The sequence below is a fragment of the Chiloscyllium punctatum genome, chromosome 32, assembly GCF_047496795.1.
Source record: "Chiloscyllium punctatum isolate Juve2018m chromosome 32, sChiPun1.3, whole genome shotgun sequence".
NCBI lineage: Eukaryota > Metazoa > Chordata > Chondrichthyes > Orectolobiformes > Hemiscylliidae > Chiloscyllium > Chiloscyllium punctatum.
In genome coordinates, this window is record NC_092770.1 from 39816998 (window position 1) to 39843625 (window position 26628).

The window sequence follows — 26628 nt, forward strand, 5'->3', positions numbered from 1 at the left end:
ACAGGCAGCACTGTAAAGAGTGGAGGCAAGGACTGTAATTTGAAGGCCTGAAGCATATGCTATTTTACAGTTGAAACTGACTGAGCAACTTAAGTCCTTTAATACCCCAAAAGTGGGTAGAAATTGATTCATTATGCAAATGGAAAAACGAGGACGAGTAATTAACCAAACAATGGTATAAGGTCATTTTTATTCAGTGGAGACCACCTGGGAACATCAAAAGCTCTCAGCATTATTTCAGGACTATTCATGTCATGGGACTGTGATTCACCTGCGAAGTTCCTGCAGTGAAGTTCTGAAACTTCTGTTTAACAGAATAACTTTTTTTTTAAAAAATGCTTAAACTTTGGGGTGATGAAAAGTAGGAGGTATTAAATGGAAGAATAATTAATAAATCCAGGTGAAAATTTAGTAGATAACTATTTATGTAAAGTATGGTAATAAAGGAGTATCTGTATCAAATTAAAGGGAAGCTGAGTAAACATTTAAAAAAAGGGAAAGCTACACTGATAATATTAAATAAAGACAAGTAGAATGTTGCTTGGGTGGAGCATAAACACCAGCATTGATTAGTCGAATCAGGTAATCAGTTTCTGGCAGTTAGCTATGCAATTGTTGAGCTTACCTTTAGAAAAGACATTGGTGCCATCTAGTGGCCATTGTATGTAATCATCTATTGGTGTGGTCCTAAAATAAAACAATTTGAAGGAACACAGTCAGTTTAATTAGGTGCTTTCTGGATTAGTGGTGCTGGAAGAGCACAGCAGTTCATGCAGCAGCCAAGGAGCAGTAGTAATCAAGTGCTTGAACATTCTTGGTTTGCAAAACAAATTGCTTGAAAGTACAGAACCTAAAACAGTGCTGAAAAGTTGTACAAAGTTATTTTGGCTTACGTATATAAAAGACTAGATCACAAGAGACCAAAGTTAGACAAGGAACACAATTTATACAGCAAGGGAAGAGCTTGCTGACTGGTTGGACCATGATTGACATGATGTTCCAGTGAGAACTGTTAGCAGTCAACCTTGGTTAATTGAATATACTCAGACCAAGCAGGTAGTCAAGTATATTAATATATGTAACTTCTTACACACCAATAAAATCACAGACAAAAACTTATCATCTTTAATTAGTTTCTGATATAATGCTGGTTTCAAACTTTGTCACTATAGTTATTCAAAAAGTTTTTATACATAATTGCACACATTTGCATTTCTATTTATATTGGTTTGACTGGATTTATATAAACCATATTAAATGCAATAGTCTAAGCTTCCAGATCTTTCAATTCTGTGAAGAAAATACACAATTCGGGAAGCTGGCAACATTTACTAATGATAGTAAAAAAGGTACACCTCCAACTTCTAACTGACCACAACAGGAAAAGGGGAACTTATAAACGAAGAATCATCTGGCAGTACATCAGATATTTAGTTTAATCTTTATTTTCCCCACTGCCTTTACAATCCACAATTTCCCAGACAATGAAATTAGGTTATGGCTGCATCCATTGTTATCTACAACAATTCAGCTGACCCCTACCACACTGCATCCCAACCCAACTCCTGACAACATCAATCACATGTCCCTGGGGAGACTAAGCCTGTGGCCTACACATGGTAAAATAATGGCTTCTGAATGGAGGAGGAGGACAGGTACAAATACCAAAATAACCAAAATTCAATTTAAATTCAAATAGATTTTTTAAAAAAACAAGTAAATCAGAGATGCTATACAATTCTGGAAGAGTTCAGACTTGAACCCTGGCCTCCTGGCTCAGGTACAGGAAATTGAACTCACTTCTGTGATTGTAGCCAGGTGAGTGTTCACCTCAGATCCAAATAATCTAGCAATTCGATCCCAATAGCTGACCGATTTCCACAACAGAAAAAGACTGGGAGAAGAGCAGAAAGAGATTGGAGAACTCCTGGTCCTCCAAGTCTCACGAAGGACACAATTAAATCTATTTTTTTTTAAAAAGGGACATTTTCTCTCGCTCAGGCACACTATAAACCTGCTTCAGCCTTCAAGTTTGAACGCTTCTTCATTCAGGCCCACCTTAATATGGCAGTCAGGTCCCAGTGACATAATTAGGTCTTGATCTTTGACTTAAAATGACCATCTGGCTTCAGGCCAATTTTCTTGCTTCCTGAAATTTATAACTGCACTTCTTAGGTAGAGGGCAAGAGGTCACTGGGTATTCTCAGCTTCAATTTAACTACCTCTGCATATGGAAGAGAAAAAAAAGTGAGCTTTTCCTTGCAGTGCAGATTCAACTTTGAAGGTTTATGGAAGGTGCAGGCAGGCACTTGAAATTAGGGCTACAATCAGATCAGCTACACTCAATGAATTGTGGAGTAGGCTGATGGGCCAAATGGCCTACTTCTGCTCCTAGTTCTCCTGTTCTTTGCTCACAGCAAACATCCTGAGGAAATTATAGACCTTCCTCTGAAAATACAGACTTATTGTCCTTTGATAGTTTCACAAAGTCTGCTCATCTTTCAGTATCTATTTGAAATTTCCACCTCCTAGAAATAAGACCTCATTTTTGCACAGAGTTCTTACATTTCACAGACTACATTTTAAAAAAGAACTCAATAAGCTTTCAGACCATTGGGTGCCCTGATGTTATGAATGACTTCATACAATCCATGGGTAGAATTTAAATCTTAAGTGAAGCCAGTGTGGGTGGAAGTAATAGATTGAATGCAATTGCTGGTGGTTTACCAATTACAGGGTACAGCCAAAAATGTGCTGGGGTGGGGAAGGAGGTGAGCAGGCAGCTGCAGATCAGAGTTTTGGGTGGTACAGGCAGACAGTGACACTATTTTTAAGCGGCAGTTAGACCTTAATGCAGACTGAATGGAGCTGTTAAAATACCTGTGGGAAGCTGAAGTGCCAATCTCAGGCAGCATTGTGACTCCAATTCTTCCTTTCTCTGCTCCACTCAGGAATCCAGGAGAATGGTGTTGACAAGTCACATGTCTTGCAATCCCACTTTATTTAATGTTATTCTTTCAGGAGATATTCCCCAGTGGATCACAGGTGTTCCCAATCCACTGAGGGCATTTTGTCTTTGCTTGCTTCTCTGACAGCTGCCCATCAGCTTTATGGAGCCAACCCTCCATGTTGTGACTTCCCTTTTGGCAAAATTCAATGGAAGTTAGCTCCACAATGGCTGACTATCCTGTAGGTGCATGAGGCCTTGCCTGAACATTGCCACATTTGAGTGAATAACCCGATAGCCCTTCATGTTGCACATTAAAGCTTTACACTTTTTGAAAATTCATTTCAATTACATTGAAGTCTAGCATTCCTGATATTGGATTCCAAACCTACTACTCCTACATGGTGGTACTGTGCACCTGTCCCTTCTCCCAGCACTTCATCTCACTCATTGAGCAGTGCCTTTAGAACTTTTGTTGGAGAAAAATAAAAGCTTTGAGAGATTCTGGTTCAATTTCTGATGTCTCAGACTCCATATTTGATTCAACATCCAAATATCTCACATCACATTTAAATTTAATCAAAATGTGAACCAGATTGAGAAATACAAGTCAAAAGTCTGGCTTGGAAATGTGACAGATGGGCATCTTGCAGTCAGTTAGTATTCTTTGCCTTGATTAGCTCTTCCTGAAATAAAAAGAAAATTGAATGATCATCTATTGACAGCACATGTATTCCTTAGATTATTAGGAAGAAAGACAACCAGTTCTGGAATATTAAAAAAGGAAAAAAGTTATTAAACTGATGGGTCAGTTCTGTGGTAAGATATATCCTATGTACAGACAATGACCATATCTGGGGAAGGTAGTCTAATGGTGCCATAAAAAAAAGGAAAAGCCCGAATATAATTATTTTTTAAAAACAAAAAAAGGTAGAGGTGTACATTTCGTTCCCAGTAATTAAATTGCAACTTTCATAGCTGTATACTGAATATTTGAGATTATTTATCTAGCTTTCATTAAAAGAGCAATTTCATCATGCAAAAGGAAACCTCCCAGAATCTCTACCTTAAATCTGAGAGCAGTTGAATACATGCGAGCCACTCCTGTACTTCAGTCAAGTGAACAATCTATATGTGAGAGGATTAATTCAATAAAGGGAACCAGACATTCTCTTCCTTACCTGATGGTCACAAACACACCCATAATTCAATCATCAATTTACTTAACTGTATGACCTGCTGTTAGAATGGCACAATATTATATTCTAGCAAGTTACACCACATATTGGAATTAATATGAAACCATGCCCGTATGATTTTCTTGTACCTTAACCTTTGTTTCTTCCATCCACCCTATTACTAATATAAAGAAGTAGTTAATGGAGTGAAGAGGTTTCATGTCACAAAACCTGACAATATGGCACGGGAAATGACTAAGCAAGTTTTGCAAATCCAATGGGCAAAGAGTGGAAATAATGTTGGATCAGAGGAGCCCTTTCAATGCAACAAAACATCCAAATAATTCACGAGAGCAACAAAGTTTGGGTGGAAAGGTCCAAGACTACAAGAGAATATCTGACATGGAAAGGCAGTTAGACAGCAGGGTAGATAAACAACGTTGTATAAAGTTCCACCTCCAAAAAAATTTAGAAAGGACTGGAGGCTAGGGAAAAAGTGTAGACTTCACTCTAAACTAATGATAGTATTAGCATCAAGAGGGATGACACCATAAAGTCAGGAATGTAGAAAGGTGCTTTGGGTAGAGATGAGAAATGATAAAGGCAAACGTGACTGGAGAACATTGTACAGATCCTCCAACAGTAATAACATAGAAAAAAAAGTGAATAGAGATAAATCATAGGATCTAATATGAAAGATAAGGCAAGAATCATGAGATCTTTTAATCTACACAAAGATTTGAAAAATCAAATTCAAATGGGCAAAGATAGTCAAGACAAGTTCATAGAACGTTTTCAATACAGTTTCTTAGAACAGCACATTTGGGTTCCAACCACAGCACAGGCTATTCTACACTGGTATTGTGAAATATGACACGATTAATGAATGATCTCACAGTGAAGATACCCTTAGGTAGCAGTGACCCTGATTAACTATTACATTCAGTCGGAAAGAAAGATGGACAAATAAGTTTTAAATAAATGACAGCATAAAAACAGAGCTATTTTAAAGTCAGATGGCAAATTAGGGTTAAGGGATATATCCATTGAGGTGCAGTGACAGACATTTAAGGGAATATCAGAGTATGCATAGAATAGGCACATTCCAACAAGAAAGGAAGAATTCCAAGGGGAGGACAGACCATCCTTGGTTTTTAAAAAAAAAAGTTAAAAATAGTATTTAAGGTAGTATCAAACTTAAAGAAAAAAAAACAAAACTGTGCAAAGATAGATGGCATGTCAATAGATTAGACAGAATATAAACAGCAAATGTGTAACTGAAAGATTAATTAGGATGACAAGTTAGAATGAGAAATTTAGTCAGAATATAAAAATCAGATAGTCAAAATTAAAAAAAAATTTACAAAAGAAAAAAGTTAAGAGTTTATCCTTTAGAAAGAGAGAGTCTGATGATTTAATAGTGAAAAATAAGGAGATGGAAGATCAATTGTACAGGTATTTTGCATTGATCTTCACTACAGAGTGATAAATGTAATATCTCCAAAATTGCTCAAAATGGAGAGGGAGGAACTCAGGAAAATTAGAACCAAGAAATAGTGCTACTGAAGAAATTGTTAGAATTGTAAGCTGACAAATCCTAAAGGTCCTCATGGACTTAATTATCAGGTCTTAAAATGTTGCAGCTAATGAGATAAGTAATATGTTGTTGTTTTAATTTTCCAAGGTTTCTTTTATTCAGGGAAGGTTCCATTACATTGAAAAGTTAGAAAATCCAACTCCTTTTGTACAAAATGGGGAGGTTGACAGAAAGCTACAGGCCAGTTAGCTTAGTATTAGTCAGAGGGAACATTTCAGAAGCTATTAGTAAAGACTTGACAGCAGAGCATTTTATAAAAAAATCATTCAAGGTAACCAGGCAGAGTCAACATGGTTTTGTGAAGAGGAAATCATATTTAATCAGTTCATTGGAGTTCTTTGAAGTAGTAACCTGTCCTGTGGATGAAGGGGAATTGTGGACTTAGAAGGCACTTGATAGTGTGCCACAAAAAGGTTATTGAGGAAAACAAAGGCTCATGTAATGACATGGCAGAGATAGAAGATGGAGAGTGAACAGAAAACTTTGAGTAGGTATAAATTAGTATTTAACGTGGCAAGTTGTAACAAATAGTCTACCTCAGGGATCAGTGTGCAGCCCTCATTTTATAATTTATTGAAATTACTTGCTGACCGATAGCAGTTGCTAAGTTTGCAATGACAGTTAGAAAAACAAGTTGTGAAGAGGACGCAAGGAGGCTACAAAACAAAAAGGGATACAATTATGTTAAGCGAGTGGGCAAACATCTGGCAAATGCAATACAACATGGGAAAATGTAAAATTGTCCATTTTGGCAGGAAGGAAGAATTTAAAAAAAAACAGCATTATCTAAATTCAGAGATTGTAAAGATGGGAGATGCAGAACGATTCGGATGTCCTCATGCATAAATTGAGCAAAGGCTAGATTGCAGGTTCAAGATGTAATTAGGAAGGCTAATAGAATGGTATTGTTATATATCAGTTATCCAAGACACTGGGAAGATCAATAATCTTAATATCCACAGTTAATTGCCCATCAAGCTTGCTCCACCATTCAATGCTGATATTGGTCTTCAGCTTCACTTTCCTCATCACTTCTAACATCACTCGATTCCCCAAGAGACTAAAAACTTGTCTATCCCTGCCTTAAGTATTAAAGAATGCTTTAAGAATTCACATGCTATTGTTGTACTCAAAAGTGGACCAGTATTTGAAGGTTCTTTTTATTCAGAGAATTTTTAATCAAATGGGAAAGTTATAAAAAATGACACTTTTGAAAACTAATTTTTAGCTCGGTTTTTCAAAGGATAGGGTTTCTATGTGCAAGGATGCTCTGTAGTATTGCAAATCAGAAAGTACCTGGAACAGCTCCATTGAAAGCTTTGGGGAGGACACTGGAGTTCCCTAAATTAGCTTTGTAGTTTCGTTAAGACACCCAGTTCCAAGAAGTGTTACTTCAGTACTTTGCGTTGGATGCTGTGAGATGCTTGATGCTGCTGCTCCTTTAACAAGATTATGTTGTCCTGTTTTTTTATCCTCTCCAGAGACGCTGGAAGGTCTAGTTTTTAATGGGATTTAGGGACAACTTGATTATAATTTAGGGTATTTCTGGAAATGTTTTGAGGGTGTCTGGCCTGGTCCATAACAGGTGAAACACCAGAATAACATCACCAGCTTAAACCATTTCCAGCATAAGGTAGACACTGTAAATGTTGACATTCTTACAGGAACTCATCCACTCACACCAGACGGAGGTCATTAGCAATTCAATAATGGCATTGAAATCACTGCAGAAAGCATGCACGGATTTTTTTTTTAGCTAAGAGACAGTTGTGTTGGGTTTGTTGGAGAGATTCTTGCCACAAGACTGTGAGATTTTGCACCATGTTTTACCAAACACACTTCATTAAATGCCTATCCCACCCCAATGGAGTCACTAACACTCAATTCTATTTCAATTTCATCACCATTTCAAGAACAACTATCAAAACACAGTATTTCTGATGCTCACGCCATATGAAAAATGCTGCTGTGTGCCTGGTCAAGCACTGGCACTTCAAAGCTGCCCAGTTCAGTCAAGGAGGAGTCTGAATATGTTGAAGGGGAGATGACACTACAATTCCTCAATAGAGACTTGGAGATCCTGAATAAGGATGCAATGCAAAGAAAGGGATTCTTCATACCAGAGTACCATCAGAGGACGTCATGCCATCAGATTTTGGCAGCCTGATCTGAGGTCATCACCAATGTCACTGCCATCTTGACAGTAAGGAGGACTGATCAGCACTACCCAAGAAGGTCAATGACCTTTTCCATTCCTGCTGGGGCAAGTGCTACACTTTCCTCTGCAACCTCACACTCACCTCTCTTCTGCCACACCCACTCCCCCATCAAGGTTCACGCTCTCTCACTCACCACTGCCTAACCTCTTCCCTCACGCTCACCTCACCCCCCCCCAATCCCAACTCCACTCACCATGCACTGCCTGTTTGGTCACCCGATGCATCTCACCAGCTTTGGTCCACCTGCACCAGCATTAACATCCATACCATCCACTTTCACCTCACTCAACCTCTCCCATTGCAAAATAATTCAGAATACTAGAAGGGCCAAAAATGCCTAGACAAAATGCAGGTTACCCAACATTTCACCCTTCACCTCCTACAAAGAGACAGTCCTGGTTCTCATAGGAAAAGACTGGAGCGACTCCTGCAGAAATGCAAAGTCTTTGATGTCCTACCAACTGAGTAAGCACCATTCTTTATTTCATTGCAGCTCTCACTTTAACCCCATTGTCATTGTACACCACTTCTAATCAATAGCTGTGATTTCTCTCTGCATTGTATCTCCATCACCTCCATGAGGAAGCAGCCAGCTTTGTTGGAAGCCACTTCCTTGATCTATGAAGACAGTGTTGAGGCCTCAGAGGGAGCATCTGTAGATAAGCGGTAGGTTGGAAGAGCACAGCAAGCCAGGCAGCATCAGAAGGTGGAGAAGTCGATGTTGTTTCAGATGTAACACTTCAGGACTCGGGAAGGTGCAAGGGAAACTGCAGATAAATGAGCTGGCGGAGGAGGGTGGTGAACTGGGGACAGGTGAAGACAGGTAGAGGGTACGATCTGGTTAGTCAATGGGAGAGATGAATCTGGTAGGGGGAGGGGCTGGGAAGGGAGGTTATTTGAAAATGGAGAACTCAAATGTTGAGTCCTCCAGGTTGTAGGCTGCCCAGGCGGAAGGTGGAGGTGTTGTTTTTCCAATTTGCAGTTTGGCTCATTGTGGCAATAGTGGAGGCTAAGGATGGTCATGTAGGAAAAGGGAGTAGGAAGGGGAATTACAATGGGCAGTGATTGGGGATGTCTGGTTGGACGCTGCAGGCCCAGCTGAGATGCTTGGTGAACCGTGAAGCATAAGCAAGGCTGCCTCTGCATGCCCCAATTAGCAGAAATATGTTAGCTTTAGAAATTTTGGGAACAATCTGGTGAAGACTTTGCTTTGACTACTCTGCACAAGTTAGAAACACCCAGGCACTTGCCAGCTCCAGGGAGGAGATATCACTAAGGTGTCAGCAATCAGAGACTTTGTCCGAATGCACAAGGAGGAAGAGGAATGACAGACTGGTATATGGGACAAAATTGCCCTCATTGGCCACAAGCTGTAGCAGTGAAGTGAATCATGCAACCATGTGGCTGCCATCATGATCAGTTTGGCATCTGCTGTGGATAGCGGTTACAGCATCCTCAAGGTCCATTAAAGGTGTGCACATACATTCACTCCTTCACCCAAGCCATTGACCCTGAGGACCAAGAGGATGGCAACCTACCACATACGCCAGGTGCTTCTTCCCCATAAGGACACAGGGTGCTGACAAAAGATACATAGCCAGAGGAAGAACACCACACACACAAAAAACCTTGGATATTTCTGAGGCGTATCTGGCACAGAGGTGATTGCACAAAGGATCCATCACATAATAGAATCTAGAAAGGGTGCAGAGTTGGAGCAGACTGTAGAAATGGGGTAGAGCAAGGCCATGGACAGATGTGCAAGGTAGAGTGAGAAGAAATTTAATTGACTCAGGAAGGGATTTCAAATGACAAAGGCAATGTAAACCTACGTAATGGTGATTCATTGACAAATGCATGTTTAGTTTCATGAGCCAGTTAACCAGACTGAAAAGTTGCCTTGGTGTTTATGGAGATATATTCATCAAGGTGAAAACAGGATGAGATGTTGAAGAATTTGCCATATCAACTTACCCATCCTCCATTCTGCATGACCCAAGTAGCATAGTGTTCCTGCAAATACTTTGCACCAAAACCCATAATTCGAGCCATTGGGTGATGACCAGCAGCTGCAAACCTAGTGGTCGCATGTACAACAAAGGCAATCTTCTTCAAGTTTCCTTCGGTTTCACTCTCCATTTCAGAATTCATTTCTGCAGGCAAGGTTGCTTCAAGAACAGAATCCATAATGGTTTGAAAAATTGAAAAAGATGAGTTTTCACCAAATAGTTTGCAAAACTGGGGATCCTTTTTAATCTAAAACAGAGGAAATTAATTAAGCAAACAGGGAAAAACTATTGTCTAATTACTGACATTCACAACATATCACAGGAATAATCTAAGTGAATTACTTCTTCATTTATATGGTCTCCTTCGGTGGTCAATATTGCAATAATCTGGTCTATGGCTTTCTGATGATCTTCTGTAAAAGAAGTCCATTAGTTATTGGTAACATTTACAAATTTATTTTTTAAAAAAAACAGAAGATCGTTATTCTTGCCAACTACTTACCAGCTCCATCAACTTCCAAACTACAGGAACGAAGCACCCGGAAGGTACCTTTCTGCATCTTGGAGTTCATAATCTCCTGCAACATTTCAGCTACCTGATCATTAACAGAAAGCTGTGAATCTGAAATAGGAGTTACAAATTTAAACTTGTACAATCAGATGGTTTCCAAACTGTTTTTATAAAGAATGAATATCGTAAACAATTTGTTTTTAATACAGGATTACATCATGTCTATCAGAAATGGTGCGATCACTACAAGTAGAAAAATTCACTTTGAAGAAGGGTCAGCTTCCTGTTTTCTGTGAGTAGAGAAAAGTGTAGTGGTCGTTTTTTAAATCTGTGGAATCGGTTTTAACACTAGCTTCTCAATTAAATTAAACTAAGTAGTTACTAAATGTATCCTTCTCTAATTCACTTTCTGATGGTCCACAAGGCAATACTTATTAGTTTAATTTCATCCAAAAGTCCTGCATCACGACAGATTAGATTACTTAGTGTGGAAACAGGCCCTTCGGCCCAACAAGTCCACACCGACCCGCTGAAGCGCAACCCACCCAGACCCATTCTCCTACATTTTACCACTTCACCTAACACCACAGGCAATTTAGCTTGGCAAATTCACCTCACCTGCACATTTTTGGATTGTGGGAGGAAACCGGAGCATCTGCAGGAAACCCACAGATAACTGTTGTTTTCAATCACTTTGGATGTCTAAGCTAGCCACATATCTTAAAAAAAAAGTGCCAAAATCACCTGTCATCATCTTTAAAGCCATTAGGAATTGTGTACCTGGCACTGCATTTGTTGATCAGTTACAGGTGGTGCTGCACATTATTAAAAACAAAGATCAAAGTGTTAAATGTAGTAAAGCATCCATCTGACAGTTTCTGGTGCATTTATAGGTAAATAAGAATCGATTGTGTACACAGCCACTTAAATCAATCTCTTCACAATTACCCTTTTTATTGCATAAGGCAACAAATCTAATTTAGATGGTTACAGAACCAGTAGTTTTTAAAATCCACTAGTAAACTAATGGAATTAGTTGGCAGGAACAAACTTGATTGTCTGTAATGATAAACTTAGCATATAACGATTAACAATTTCAGGTCGCGAGGTACGGTTTGAACTGACTACCTTGATGTTATGCAAAACAAAAATAGAATTATCCTGCATATTATAATATTTACAGACAGCTTCTGATGTAATGCTCACAAAACATTTCTATTGCATTAGAAATTGGTGTGAAATATATTTAGAAGGAGAGGGTGGATTGGCCTCATATGAGAAATTACTGTATAAAATATCTTCTCAAACTAATAGGGTTACAGCATAAAGCAAAAAGCTATGAAGTACCTAGGCACAAATAGTCCTGTAGATACACACACACACCAGGGGAAAGAACATGTTGAATAGTGTTGGAGCTTAATTTCTACAAGCCGAAGGGTGCATATCTTCGTAAAACAAACACTTTGTCAACAGAAAACAATGAGAATATTCTCCACCAAAGACGCCAGTAGAGTGCAATCCCTATGGACATGGCAGTTCCACAGTACATTTCATTATTCTTTTCTAAATGTTTTGCCATTTCTTCTCTTCCTCACCACAGAGTATTCAATGGATGCTGTTAATCATTTAATTATGTAACTAAGTGGACAGTATTCAATACAAAAAGATTTACATTAGTTATTAACAAATTATGTGATTAAGGAAAAATCCAAACCCACCCTGCGTACTACATCTCCAAATGACAACCATATACAACATGTGGAAAGACAGCCCTGGTCAAACTTTCTCCTCAGCAACTCAAGGATGATGTTCAGACAAATATAATATTCTTCTGCTTAGTGGAGATAAACTAAATCAAGTCAGACTGGTTTTTAAATATTCTGAAACCCAACTAATGCATAGTTTTAAAAAAGATTTTCATAGGCATGCTGGTTATGCCAATATTTACTACCTTCCTAATTTAACACAAGATGGTTGTAGCAAACTGACTTCTTGAAACATTACAGTCTATTTGGTGTAGGCAACGCACAATGCTATAAAGAAAAGAGTTCCAAAATTTTGACCAAGCTCAACCAATCATCATAAGGGATCCTGTTGAGGAAGATGATCCTTGTTATTAATGCATAGAATCTAGATCAAATGGATCTGGTTGCAGTATGATTCAATTTAGAGCAATGTTCCATCAATCTTGTCCTGACAATATGCTGTAAATCTGATTGAACCATGCTGAGCAATATTATTAAGTATTATTAAATTAGTACCAAAGTAAAAGTAACTTTGAGTCATATATAGTTAAAACCAAGTAGAGAATGTCTTCACTTACCACTCAATATTTGTTGCACTTTATCCCAAAAATTAAACCACACAGATCAAAAGCTGCAATTTGCAATACATGCTGAATTTGCAAATCTCACAGGTGCAGGAGGGTGCTCGACTTGAACAAAATATGCCAGGATGTTGGTGGGAACAGGGTGAAATGTTTCCTGATCTATCCAGCAACCGGAGATAATGCTCTGAGTGTTGATGTTGGTGTTCAACTTAGGCTCCAAATATTATAATTTGTCTGCCTTTCTCTCTCTCTCTAACCCCTCCTTTAAAGACATTATTTACTATCATGAATCAAAACACTTACTCTGTTGTGTGGTGTCTGGAACTGCAAATTCATGTGAAGATTTACATTCCATCTTATCCTCTTCCTTCATTCCTTGCTCTTTCAAATTAATGTCAGATTTGTCGGTTTCTCCTCGTAAACATGGAATCCTTTTCCATAGAGGTTTTCTCCTGTGTTTGACTTTACAAGCATGACTTTTCACTTTTCCATCAAATTGGATTTTGTCTGTTTGACGTAATTCAACTTTTGATGCACTCCCACTGCTCTCTTCAACTAAAGGCATGTGTGCTTCCTCTTTAACAGTTTTAGATGCTTTAGCCATTGGCAAAGTCCTTTGTGCGTAGGCCATCAATATTCTGAACTCACAACTGTTGCCATCTGTAGCGCTGTAGTCCAACATGGAACTATCTTCTCCTGCATCAGATGGACCCATATTTTACCTAGAAAAAGGAGAACAAAATGCATTTAATATTACAGACAATAATATCCTGTATTCCTGCTGAGAAACAACAAAATCAGTGGTTATCACATGCAGATAGAAGAAACAGTTGACCTGGTCTTCCAGATAGCAGCAATCACTAGACTGCTGCTCCACTCAAATGTGCCTGCCTCAATGCTGATCCACATTATTGCTGGGTGTTCCAAGCTTTGTTTCTGCAGAAATGCTGGTCAAACAGTCAGGGCCTGATCACTGTGGTAGAGAATGGCAGTGGAGCGTGGATAGGATGGTGTGGGGAATGGATGTAGAGTCAGATGTACAAGACAGGAACAGACCCTTCAGTCCAACTCATTCATGCCGACCAGATATCCCAACCCAATCTAGTCCCACCTGCCAGCACCGGCCCATATCCCTCCAAACCCTTCCTATTCATATACCCATCCGAATGCCTCTTAAATGTTGCAATTGTACCAGCCTCCAACACTTCCTCTGGCAGCTCATTCTATACATGGACCACCCCAAGTGAAAAAGTTGCCCCTTAGGTCTCTTTTATATCTTTCTCCTCTCACCCTAAACCTATGCCCTCTAGTTCTAGAGTCCCTGACCCCAGGGCCCATGGCCCTCGATTTCATAAACCTGTATAAGGACACCCCTCAGCCTCCGATGCTCCAAGGAAAACATCCCCAGCCTTTTCAACCTCTCCCTATAGCTCAAATCCTCCAACCCTGGCAACATCCTTGAAAGGGTTCAGAAAAGATTTACAAGTTTCCGATAGGAAGGAGACCAGAAATGCAATATTCCAACAGTGGCCTAACTGATGTTCTGTACAGCTGCAACATCACCTCCTAACTCCTGTATTCAATATTCTGACCAATAAAGTAAAGCAAACCAAACGTCTTCTTCACTATCCTATCTACCTGAGACTCCACTTTCAAGGAGCTATGAAACTGCACTCCAAGGTCTCTTTGTTCAGCAACACTCCCTAGGACCTTACCATTAAGTGTATAAGACCTGCTAAGATTTGCTTTCCTAAAATGCAGTATGGAGTTTAATTCAGATAAATGCAACATCTGCTATTTCTCACCCCACTAGCCCATCTGATCAAGATCCCATTGTAATCTAGCGTGACCTTCTTCACTGTCCACTACACCTCCAATTTCAGTATCATCAGTAAACTTACTAAATATACTCTTATGCTCATATAAATGACAAAAAGTAGTGGACTCAGCACCAACCCTTGTGGCATTCCACTGGTCACAGGCCTCCAGTCTGAAAAGCAACCCTCTATCTTCTACCTTTGGCCAGTTCTGTATCCAGATGGCTAGTTCTCCCTATATTCCATGAGATCTAACCTTGCTAACCAGTCTCTCATGAGGAACCTTGTCGAACGCCTTACTGAAGTCCATATAGGTAAAAACAATGACTGCAGATGCTGGAAACCAGATTTTGGATTAATGGTGCTGGAAGAGCACAGCAGTTCAGGCAGCATCCTAGGAGCAGCAAAATTGACGTTTTGGGCAATAGCCCTTCACCAGGAATAAAGGCAGTGAGTCTGAAGCGTGGAGAGATAAGCTAGAGGAGGGTGGAGGTGGGGAGAAAATAGCATAGAGTACAATAGGTGAGTGGGGGAGGGAATGAAGGTGATAGGTCAGGGAGGGTGGAGTGGATAGGTGGAAAAGAAGATAGGCAGGTAGGACAAGTCATGGGGACAGTGCTGACTGGACGTTTGGAACCAGGGTGAAGTGGGGGGGAGAAAGGGGAAAATGAGGAAACTGTTGAAGTCCACATTGATGCCCTGGGGTTGAAGTGTTCCGATGTGGAAGAGGAGGCATTCTTCCTCCAGGCATCTGGTAGTGAGGGAGCGGCGGTGAAGGAGGCCCAGGACCTCCACGTCCTCAGCAGAGTGGGAGGGGGAGTTGAAATGTTGGGCCACAGGGCAGTGTGGTTGATTGGTGCGGGTGTCCCGGAGATATTCCCTAAAGCGCTCTGCTAGGAAGCGCCCAGTCTCCCCAATGTAGGGGAGACCACATCGGGAGCAACGGATACAATAAATGATATTAGTGGATGCGCAGGTAAAACTTTGATGGATGTGGAAGGCTCCTTTAGGGCCTTGGATGGAGGGGAGGGAGGCGGTGTGGGTGCAGGTTTTGCAGTTCCTGCGATGGCAGGAGAAGGTGCCAGGATGGAAGGCTGGGTTGTACAGGGGTGTAGACCTGACCAGGTAGTCAGAGGGAACGGTCTTTGCGGAAGGCGGAAAGGGGTGGGGAGGGAAATAGATCCCTGGTGGTGGGGTCTGTTTGGAGGTGGCAGAAATGTCGGCGGATGATTTGGTTTATGCGAAGGTTTGTAGGGTGGAAGGTGAGCACCAGGGGCGTTCTGTCCTTGTTACGGTTGGAGGGGTGGGGTCTGAGGGCGGAGGTGCAGGATGTGGACGAGATGCGTTGGAGGACATCTTTAACCACGTGGGAAGGGAAATTGCGGTCTCTAAAGAAGGAGGCCATCTGGTGTTTTCTGTGGTGGAACTGGTCCTCCTGGGAGCAGATACTGCGGAGGCGGAGGAATTGGGAATACGGGATGGCATTTTTGCAAGAGGTAGGGTGGGAAGAGGTGTAATCCAGGTAGCTATGGGAGTCAGTGGGTTTGTAAAAAATGTCAGTGTCAAGTCGGTCATCACATCTCCGAGACACCCGCACCAATCAACCAAACCGCCCCGTGGCCCAACATTTCAACTCCCCCTCCCACTCTGCCGAGGACATGGAGGTCCTGGGCCTCCTTCACCGCCGCTCCCTCACCACCAGACGCCTGGAGGAAGAACGCCTCATCTTCCGCCTCGGAACACTTCAACCCCAGGGCATCAATGTGGACTTCAACTCCTTCCTCATTTCCCCTTCCCCCACCTCATCCTAGTTTCAAACTTCCAGCTCAGTAACTGCCTCCTTGACTTGTCCGACCTGCCTATCTTCTTTTCCACCTATCCACTCCACCCTCTCCTCCTTGACCTATCACCTTCATCTCCTCACCCATTGTACTCTATGCTACTCTCTCCCCACCCCCACCCTCCTCTAGCTTATCTCTCCATGCTTCAGGCTCACTGCCTTTATTCCTGATGAAGGGCTTTTGCCCGAAACGTTGATATCGCTGCTCGTTGGATGCTGCCTGAACTGCTATGCTCTTCCAGGTAAATTTAAGGTCAGGGTGGAATGTGTTGATGAAGTTGATTAATTGCTCAACCTCCTTGCAGGAGCATGAGGTAGCACCAATGCAATCATCAATGTAGCGGAGGAAGAGGTGGGGAGTGGTGCTGGCGTAATTACGGAAGATCGACTGTTCTACGTAGCCAAAGAGACAGGCATAGCTGGGGCCCATACGTGTGCCCATGGCTACCTCTTTGGTCTGGAGGAAGTGGGAGGATTCGAAGGAGAAATTGTTAAGGGTGAGACCACTTCGGCCAAACAAATGAGTGTCGGTGGAAGGGTACTGTTGGGGACGTCTGGAGAGGAAAAAACGGAGGGCTTGGAGGCCCCGGTCATGGCGGATAGAGGTGTAGAGGGATTGGATATCCATGGTGAAGATGAGGCATTGGGGGCCGGGGAAACGGAAGTCTTGGAGGAGGTGGAGGGCGTGGGTGGTGTCTCGAACGTATGTGGGTAGTTCCTGGACTGGGGGGGGGGGGGGGGGGGGGGGGGGAGGGAAAAAAAAAAAAAAAAAGAGGACAGTGTTGAGGTAGGCAGAGAGGAGTTCAGTGGGACAGGACCATGCTGAGACAATGGGTCGGCCAGGATGGTCAGGCTTGTGGATCTTGGGAAGGAGGTAGAACCGGGCGGTGCAGGGTTCCCGGACTATGAGTCTGGAAGTTGTGGGTGGGAGATCTCCTGAGGTGATGAGGTTCTGTATGGTCTGGTGATGGGGGGTGGGGTCATGGTCGAGGGGACGGTAGGAAGAGGTGTCCTTGAGTTAGCGTTTGGCTTCAGCGGTGTAGAGGTCAGTGCGCCAGACTACCACTGTGCCCCCTTTATCTGCTGGCTTGATGGTGAGGTTGGGATTGGAGGGTTGCGCATTGTGAGAATGCGAGGAAGAAAAAGGGTAAGACAGGTTGAGGCAGTTAATGTCCCAGCGGCAGTTGGAAATGAAGAGGTTGAGGGTGGGTAATAGGCCAGCGCGGGGTGTCCAGGTAGATGCAGTGTTGGAGGTGGGCAGGAGTCCTGATTGTGAAAGTAAGCTCGGAGGCGGAGGAAGAATTGTTCAACGTCACGGCATGTATTAAATTCGTTGATGCGTGGACGGAGGGGGATGAAGGTGAGTCCTTTGCTGAGGACTGATCGTTCGTCCTCAGTAAGGGGAAGGTCTGGAGGGATGGTGAAAACTTGGCAGGGCTGGGAGCGGGGCGGAGCCAGTAACTGGAGTGGGTGTGATGGTGGGGAGAATGGGGGTGGAGTCATGAGCAGGGGGTGGTGTCCCCCTCAGGTTCTGGGGGCAGGAATGTTGACAGTGGGATACGTGGGCAGTGTGTCAGCAGAATGCAGGTGAGTGGTGTCGGTGGGGGCAGAAGTGGCGGCAGGCACGGCAGTGGGGTGGCGGAAGTCACTGAGTGTGTGACATCAGCAATGATGTGAGGGGCGGAAGTGATGTCACGTGTGGTGGATGAGGAATTGAGGGGGGTGAAATGGTTGTGGGAGTGGCCATGATGGGGGCGGAAGTGACATCAATCAGCATGAGGGTGGCAGCTGCACCAGCCACATGGCTAATGGAGTCCAAGCAGTTCCAGAGGCCAGGGGAACCTTCTGGAATGTTTGAGGAGCGCTGGTTATGGAGGTGGGTAGATAAAAGTTTGTTGTATATGGATAGTCCACCGTTCTGCCCTCATCTATCCTCTTTGTTACTTCTTCAAAAAACTCAATCAAGTTTGAGACACATGATTTCCCACGCACAAAGCCACGTTGACTATCTCTAATCTGTCCTTGCCTTTCTAAGTACACGTACATCCTGTCCCTCAGGATTCCCTCCAACAACTTGCCCACCACAGATATTCAGGCTCACTGGTCTATAGTTCCCTGGCTTATCCTTACCACCTTTCTTAAACAGTGGCACCATGTTACTCAACTTCCACAGTCTTCCAGCACCTCACCTGTGACTATTTATGATACAAATATCTCAGTAAGAAGCCCAGCAATCACTTTGCTAGCTTTCACAGAGTTCTAGAGTACACCTGATCAGGTCCTGGGGATTTATCCACTTTTATGCATTTCAAGACATTCAGCACTTCCTCCTGTGTATGGACCTATTTCAAGATATCACCATCTATTTCCCTACATTCTATATTTTCCATGTCCTTTTCCACAGTAAATACTGATACAAAATACTCGTTTAGTATCTCCCCCATTTCAAGCAGCTTCACACAAAGATCAGCAAGGCAGCCTTTGAGGAGTCACATTCTCTCCCTAACTCCCTTTTGTCATTGCCATAGCTTTCTCACATCCCCGTTTTGCCCTCCTGGTTTCCCTCTTAAGAATATAAAGGCAGTAGGCGTATATTAAGGATTCACACGATTTATTTTGTCTATATCTGACATATGTTTCCTTCTTTGTCTTAACCAAACCCTCAATTTCTTTAGTCATCCAGCATTCTCTGTACCTACCAGTCTTTCCTTTCACCCGAACAGGAATATTTTCTCTGGACCCTTGCTATCTCATTTCTGAAGGCTTCCCATTTTCTAGCTGTCCCTTTACCTGCAAACATCTGCCCCCAATCAGCTTTTGAAAGTTCTTGCCTCATACCATCAAAATTGGCTTTTCTCTAATTTAGAACTTCAACTTTTAGATCTGGTCTATCCTTTTCCATCACTAGGATGTCTCCTTTTAATAGCACAAGCTGCCTTAAGATAGGTCTAAAGGTCCAGTGTGAACGTTAGCAAATGGGTGGATAAGTAAGTGAATGGATAGGCTGGATGAGGTAAATGAGTAAGGTGGTGAAAGTGAGGGCTGCAGATGCTGGAGATCAGAGTCAAGATTAGGAGTGGTGCTGGAAAAGTACAGCAGGTCAGACAGCATCCGAGAAGCAAGAAAAGTGACATTTCGGGCAAAAGCCCTTCCTCAGGAATGAAAACATTGATTTTCTTGCTCCTCAGATGCTGTCTGACCTGCTGTGCTTTTCCAGCACCACTCTAATCTTAAATGAATAAGATGTCAGGCGATTAGTGAAGTCAGGAAGTGTAGCCAAGTCAGGGACTAGTCAGGTGGTTAGAGTCAGATGTACAGCATGGAAACAGACCCTTAGGTACAACCCGTCCATACCAACCAGATATCCCAACCCAATCTAGTCCCACCTGCCAGCACCCGACCCATATCCCTCCGAACCCTTCCTATTCATATACCCACTCAAATGCCTCTTAAATGTTGCAATTGTAACAGCCTCCACTACATCCTCTGGCAGCTCATTCCATACACGTACACCCTCTGCATGAAAAGGTTGCCCATTAGGTCTCTTTTATATCATTCCCCTCTCACCCTAAACCTATGCCCTCTCGTTCTGGACTCCCCGACCCCAGGGAAAAGGCTTTGTCTATTTACCCTATCCATGGCCCTCAATTTTGTAAACCTCTAAGGTCACCCCTCAGCCTCCGATGCTCCAGGGAAAACAGCTCCAGCCTGTTCAGCCTCTCCCAGTAGCTCAGATCCTCTAACCCTGGCAACATCCTTGTAAATCTTTTCTGAATCCTTTCAACTTTCACAACATCTTTCCGATATTCCGAATATTGCACGCAATATTCCAACAGTGGCCTAGCCAATGTCCTGTACAGCTGTAACATGACCTCCCAACTTCTGTACTCAGTACTCTGACCAATAAAGGAAAGCATACCAAATGCCTTCTTCACTATCCTATCTACCTGCAACTCCACTTTCAAGGAGCTATGAACCTGCACTCCAAGGTCTCTTTGTTCAGCAACACTCCCAAGGACCTTACCATTAAGTGTATAAGTCCTGCTAAGATTTGCTTTCCTAAAATGCAGCACCTCACATTTATCTGAATTAAACTCCATCTGCCACTTCTCAGCCCATTGGCCCATCTGGTCCAGATCCTGTTGTAATCTGAGGTAACCCTCTTTGCTGTCCACTACACCTCCAATTTTGGCGTCACCTGCAAACTTACCAACTGTACCTCTTATGCTCGCATCCAAATCATTTATGTAAATGACAAAAAAATAGAGGACCCAGCACCGATCCTTATGGCACTCCACTGGTCACAGGCCTCAAGTCTAAAAATCAAACCTCCACTACCACCCTCTGTCTTCTACCTTTGAGAGAGTTCTGTATCCAAATGGCTAGTTCTCCCTGTATTCCTGAGATCTAACCTTGCTAATTAATCTCCCATGGGGAACCTTGTCGAACACCTTCCTGAAGTCCATTAGATCACATCTACTGCTCTGCCCTCAATCTTCTTTGTTACTTCATCAAAAAACTCCATCAAGTTTGTGAGACATGATTTCCCACACACAAAGCCATGTTGACTATCCCTAATCAGTCCTTGCCTTTCCAAATACATGTACATCCTGTCCCTCAGGATTTCCCCCAACAACTTGCCCACCATCGAGGTCAGGCTCACCGGTCTATAATTCCCTGGCTTGTCCTTACCACCCTTCTTAAACAGTAGCACCACATTTGCCAACCTCCAGTCTTTCAGCACTTCACCTATGACTATCGATGATACAAATATCTCAGCAAGAGGCCCAGTGATCACTTCTCTAGCTTCCTACAGAGTACACCTTTAACCATTTATCCACCTTTAACCATTTCAAGACACCCAGCACTTCCTCCTCTGTAATCTGGACATTTTGCAAGATGTCACCATTGATTTCCCTACAGTCTACATCTTCCATTCCCTTTTCCACAGTAAATACTGATGCAAAATATTTGTTTAGTATCTCCCCCATTTTCTGTGGCTCCACACAAAGGCTGCCTTGCTGATCTTTGAGGGGCCCTATTCTCTCCCTAGTTACCTTTTTGTCCTTAATATTATTTGTAAAAACCCTTTGGATTCTCCTTAATTCTATTTGCCAAAGCTATCTCATGTCCCCGTTTTGCCCTCCTGATTTCCCTCTTAAGTATACTCCTACTTCCTTTATACTCATCTAAGGATTCACTCGATCTATCCTGTCTATACCCGACATATGCATCCTTCTTTTTCTAAACCAAACCCCAATTTTTTTAGTCATCCAGCATTCCCTATACCTACTAGCCTTCCCTTTCACCCTGACAGGAATATACTGTCTCTGGATTCTCGTTATCTCATTTCTGAAGGCTTCCCATTTTCCAGCCGTCCCTTTACCTGCAAACATCTGCCTCCAATCAACTTTCCGAAGTTCTTGCCGAATACCGTCTAAATTGGCCTTTCTCCAATTTAGAACTTCAGCTTTTAGATTTGTTCTATCCTTTTCCATCACTATTTTAAAACAAATAAAATTATGGTCGCTGACCCCAAAGTGCTCCCCCACTGACACCTCAGTCACCTGCCCTGCCTTATTTCCCAAGTAGGCCAGGTTTTGCACCTTCTCTAGTTGGTACATCCACATACTGAATCAGAAAGTTGTCTTGTACGCACTTAAGAAATTCCTCTCCATCTAAACCTTTAACACTATGGCAGTCCCAGTCGATGTTTGGAAAGTTAAAATCCCCTACCATAACCACCATATAATTCTTACAGATAGCGGAGATCTCTTTACAAGTTTGTTTCTCAATTTCCCTGACTATTGGGGGGTGGGGGAGGAAAAGGGTCTATAATACAATCCCAATAAAAGGTGATCATCCCTTTCTTACTTCTCAGTTCCACCCAAATAACTTCCCTGGATGTATTTCCAGGAATATCCTCCCTTTGCACAGCTGTAATGCTATCCCTTATCAAAAAGGCCTCTCCCCCTCCTCTTTTACCTCCCTTTCTATCCTTCCTGTAGACTTTGTATCCTGGAACATTCAGCTGCCAGTCCTGCCAATCCCTGAGCCATGTTTCCGTAATTGCAATGATATCCCAGTCCCATGTTCCTAACTATGACCCGAGTTCAACTGCCTTCCCTGTTAGGCCCCTTGCATTGAAATAAATGCAGTTTAATTTATTAGTCCTACCTTGTCTGTTTGACTCACGTCTGTTCTCAGCCGTACCCGTCTCAGATCGATCTCTTTCCTCACTATCTCCCTGGGTCCCACCCCCACCTTACTAGTTAAATCCTCCCAAGCAGTTCTAGTAAATTTCCCTGCCAGTGTAGGGTAATAGGGAGTGGTAACCAAATCTAATTGAGGACTAGTCAGAAACTGATAGTTAAGAGGCAGAGACAGTCAGCTAGAATGCCCATTTAACACTTCCTGGGTAGCTATTCAGGTAAGTAACTTGGAATTGTCCAAAGTTTTCATGAGAGCTCTTGGAGAATTGCCCATTGGAAATCCAAACTTCCCAAGTAACTTCTATAGAGTCAGCGTGTCTGGACTTGCACAGAGTTTTAGTACACATTTTGTGTTTGTACGTTGTGTCACTAATAATCTGGAGCCCAATGATCAGCATCCTAGAGGTACTTTTAACATGTTGTAGTAAAATGCCATTAGATAAAACCCTTTATGACTTCCACAGGTTCTACTGGACTTAAAGGCACATATTGCGCAACTGGTTTATCACTTTAATTGCACGTTTAGTTTTAACTGTGTAAGTGTACAGAATTGCAAATGTAACACAGGAGGCTTCAAATTTACTTCTGTATTTCTTCAAAAAAAAAATTCATGTCTTGGTCACCAGTGTGATGTTACTTCTCTAACTCCCTGCTCAGAATGTTTCATACGTCTCAAATCCCTGGCATAGTCAGATTTTCCTTTCAATCCAGTCTGGCTACCTATTCTTCTCTGTTTCACTTTCATTTTCTATCCTTATATTTTCTTTCCTTGTTCCTCCAGATTCAGCGCTTCATAGAGATTCAAGAAGAGTAGCCACACAATCTGTCACTGACTTCATAGAATTCTCACCGGTTTGACTAGCCATTGTGTGAAACCCTTTTCACATCATCAGTATAGTAAAATTTTCAAAATTTGAAGTTTTTCAGCTGAATTATTATAACAAGCTTATATCCTAACGAGCAGAAAGCCTGGATTCAGTAACAATTTATAGAAAAAAAATAACTAATTACTCATTAAACAGTTTCTGGGTTTATAAAGTACACTTGTCTTAATAAATTGCTGTGTACAACATACCTGTACTAGTGAAGTAGCAGCAAACTCTGAGAAGGTATAGGTGAGCAACATCAGATACTAGAAAGCTTTAGTACAGAGAACTATAGATTGCTCCCACAGAATTAAAAGCGTGAAACATACAGCCCGCGTTAAAATTAAAGTTTCAAAATGAAATCGAAGAATTAAACCGGACAGAAAACAGGATTACTTTATTATGATGATGGAGTCAACCAAAACAAGGAAAAACATAAAACCGAAAATTTCAGTAGGACTTACAGTAAATGCGGCTACCCCACAAATTCCGAGTGGAGAAGTTGTTTTAAGAGCTCAATTTACTTTTGGGGAAATGGAAGGTCCCGGAACTGAAGTGCGCCTGGCCCGTGGACAGTGGTGGGTCATTCCACTAAACAACTCTGCAATTCTCTTCGTGTTTAAAAAAAATGGCTGTTCGCAGATATTTGATTTTGACATGTGACAGTTTTATACTTAGTATCACCAAAACACTATTACAAAAGTAATTACAAACCTTATATGTGGAATTTAGTTTTTCTTGTTCTACGAGAACCTGTTGTAAAGTCTGCAGCAAGTGACAACTGCCAGTGACTGTATTGCAGCCGGTGAGATCTGCTCTGCTCACAGTAGCAATTAAACAAATAAGGTCACATGGGAAACAACTGTTAGTTAAGCCTTTGCGCAAGACTTGTCTGTCACTGGACAATGTTGGAAGGATTTGCAGATTGACAATCAACTTTGTATCATGATCACATTCTTCCTTGTCCACGAATGCCTGGAGTATGTGGACATGTATCAACAGTTTCTGATTCCGTGAGAATGCTACCCACTTTGCCACAAGACCTCCATATACCTAGTTAAAAATCACACAACACCAGGTTATAGTCCAACAGGTTTAATTGGAAGCTCACTAGCTTTCGGAGCGTCGCTCCTTCATCAGATGATAGTGGAGGAGGCTCCGAAAGCTATTGAGCTTCCAATTAAACCTGTTGGACTATAACCTGGTGTTGTGTGATTTTTAACTTTGTACACCCCAGTCCAACACCGGCATCTCCAAATTATGACTGCCATATACCTAGGCTGAGTAGAGTCGAGAGTGTGGTGCTGGAAGAGCACAGCAGGTCAGGCAGCATCCGAGGAGCAGGAGAATCAACGTTTCGGGCATAAGTTCCTTGAGGAGCTTATTCCCGAAACATCGATTTTCCTGCTGGTCGAGATGCTGCCTGACCTGCTGTGCTTTTCCAGCACCACACTCATGACTCTGATAGTTAGCATCTACACTCCTCACTTTCTCCATCTAGGCTGAGTACAATGATGGCGTGGATAGTATCGTTGTCTGCAATCACTCCCTAATAATTGTGATTGTCTATCTAGGAATATCCTGGAATTCCCTTCCTAATGTCATTGTGTGTCTACCTAAAGCATTTTGTTATGGACCAGGCCAGACCCCCACCCAAAGTATTTTAAGAAGGTAGCCTACACCTTAACCTTTCCTTATTTTAAAGGTAAATGTGAAGTGGACATTCCAGGGGTGATGCAGCTGGTCAAACCACTTGGCTTTTAGCAAAACACTACAGTTGAAACATGAACAAAAGAAAATGGTATTTAGAACAATTTAACTATTTGAAAACTTAACTGTCCTGACCCAGCAACTTAACTAAGGAGCTGTTCCAATTCCCATATCATCCCACAAATACACCCTTGGCTAAAGGTAAATTCAAACACAAGCTCTTACAGGCAGGAGAGATTTCGGAGCGACAAGTCAGTTTGGGAGCCATCTGCTGAAGCTGGGAACCTTTTTGCACTGCAGCAGCTTCTTACTGTTACAACTAAACCAAACTAGAATAAAATCTGAGCTGGCCACTTCCCTTCCTTTGTTAAAGTAGACATTTTGGTACCTCTGCCTTTATGATGTCTCTTGGAAAAAGCCCAAGGACAAAATAATATTTTTAAAGTGATAGCATTGTCACACTGTGGACCGCAGTGGTTCAAGAAGGCAGCTCACCACCACTATCTCAAAGGGCAACTTGGGACGGCCAATAAATGCTGGCCAGCCAGGGTTGCCCATGTCCCCCAAGTTAATAAGTTAATAAATGTGGGCCTTGTGAGGCTGATGAGCACAATGCTTGAGCCACATTCTGACCACACATTTGTCAGGTCTTACTGGGAGGTGGAATTGATCCTTTGCCTTGAGATCATTGGCGTTCCTTTATCTGGATCCTCTTCCGTACTTCCTCTTGCCATCAGGTGTTCTCAAAGAATTATGACCCTTCATACATGAGTTTCCTTCAAATCTGTTTTTCTGAGCGAGGGTCTCCCATGCATTGACACCTATGTTGCATTTCTTGAGGGAAGCCTCAGGGAGTCTTTGAAAAGCTCCCTTCATTGTCCTCTCATTTGAGTGCCTTCCTTGAACTGGGAAAAGAAGACTTGCTTTGAAGCCAGACATCCTAAGCATGTGGCAGGCCCAGTGGAGTTGGTTTTGGATGATCATGGCTTCGATGCTGGTGCTATTGGCTGCTTCAAGGTCGCTGATGTTAGTATGCCTGTTCTCCCAGCTGATGTGGACAATCTATCTCAAACAGCATTGATGATGCTTCTCCATTGATGATGTTTTGAAGTGGCACCAATACAAAGTCAAAGTTTCAGACCCATAAAGAAGAGTCAGAAGGCTGATTGCCTTATACCCAAGGATCTTGGTATCCACACGGATTTCATGGTCATTGAAGGCCCACCTCCTTAAGCATCTAAAGTTGGTGCTCGCAGATTGGATGTGATTTTCAATCGCTGGAGATTTTCCTGAAAGGTGGCTTCCCAGATAAGGGGAATGGTCCACATTTGGGAGGATTTCTCCTTTGATCTTAATGGAGGGATGGACCAGAACTTGGGATGGGTTAGTAAAG

General features: G+C 42.3%; 1 protein-coding gene across 2 annotated transcripts; it reads right to left on the minus strand.

The window, feature by feature from the left end:
- Window positions 1-1142: 1142 nt before the first annotated feature.
- LOC140458081 (uncharacterized) lies at window positions 1143-24349 on the minus strand. Of its 2 annotated transcripts, none has more exons than XM_072552136.1 (6): window positions 24240-24349; window positions 13094-13512; window positions 10453-10572; window positions 10293-10363; window positions 9916-10197; window positions 1143-3633 (listed from the first exon to the last, which is right to left on the minus strand). In XM_072552136.1, the coding sequence occupies exons 2-6, from the start codon at window positions 13503-13505 to the stop codon at window positions 3601-3603; spliced, it is 918 nt and encodes a 305-aa protein (XP_072408237.1). In that variant the 5' UTR covers window positions 13506-13512; window positions 24240-24349; the 3' UTR covers window positions 1143-3600. The 2 variants fall into 2 exon arrangements, with proteins under 2 accessions (XP_072408237.1, XP_072408236.1); XM_072552135.1 differs by lacking the exon at window positions 24240-24349 and adding an exon at window positions 23990-24087.
- Between the last annotated feature and the right edge of the window lie 2279 nt (window positions 24350-26628).

Bases quoted from the DNA above. Each gene is read 5' to 3' on its own strand.
- LOC140458081 (XM_072552136.1), bottom strand. From the start codon at position 13,505: ATGGGTCCATCTGATGCAGGAGAAGATAGTTCCATGTTGGACTACAGC. The intron at 10,364-10,452 runs GTAAGTAGTTGG...CTTCTTTTACAG, and splicing joins TTTGGAAGTTGATGGAGCTG to AAGATCATCAGAAAGCCATA. The intron at 3,634-9,915 runs GTAAGTTGATAT...TTTTTATTTCAG, and splicing joins TCATGCAGAATGGAGGATGG to GAAGAGCTAATCAAGGCAAA.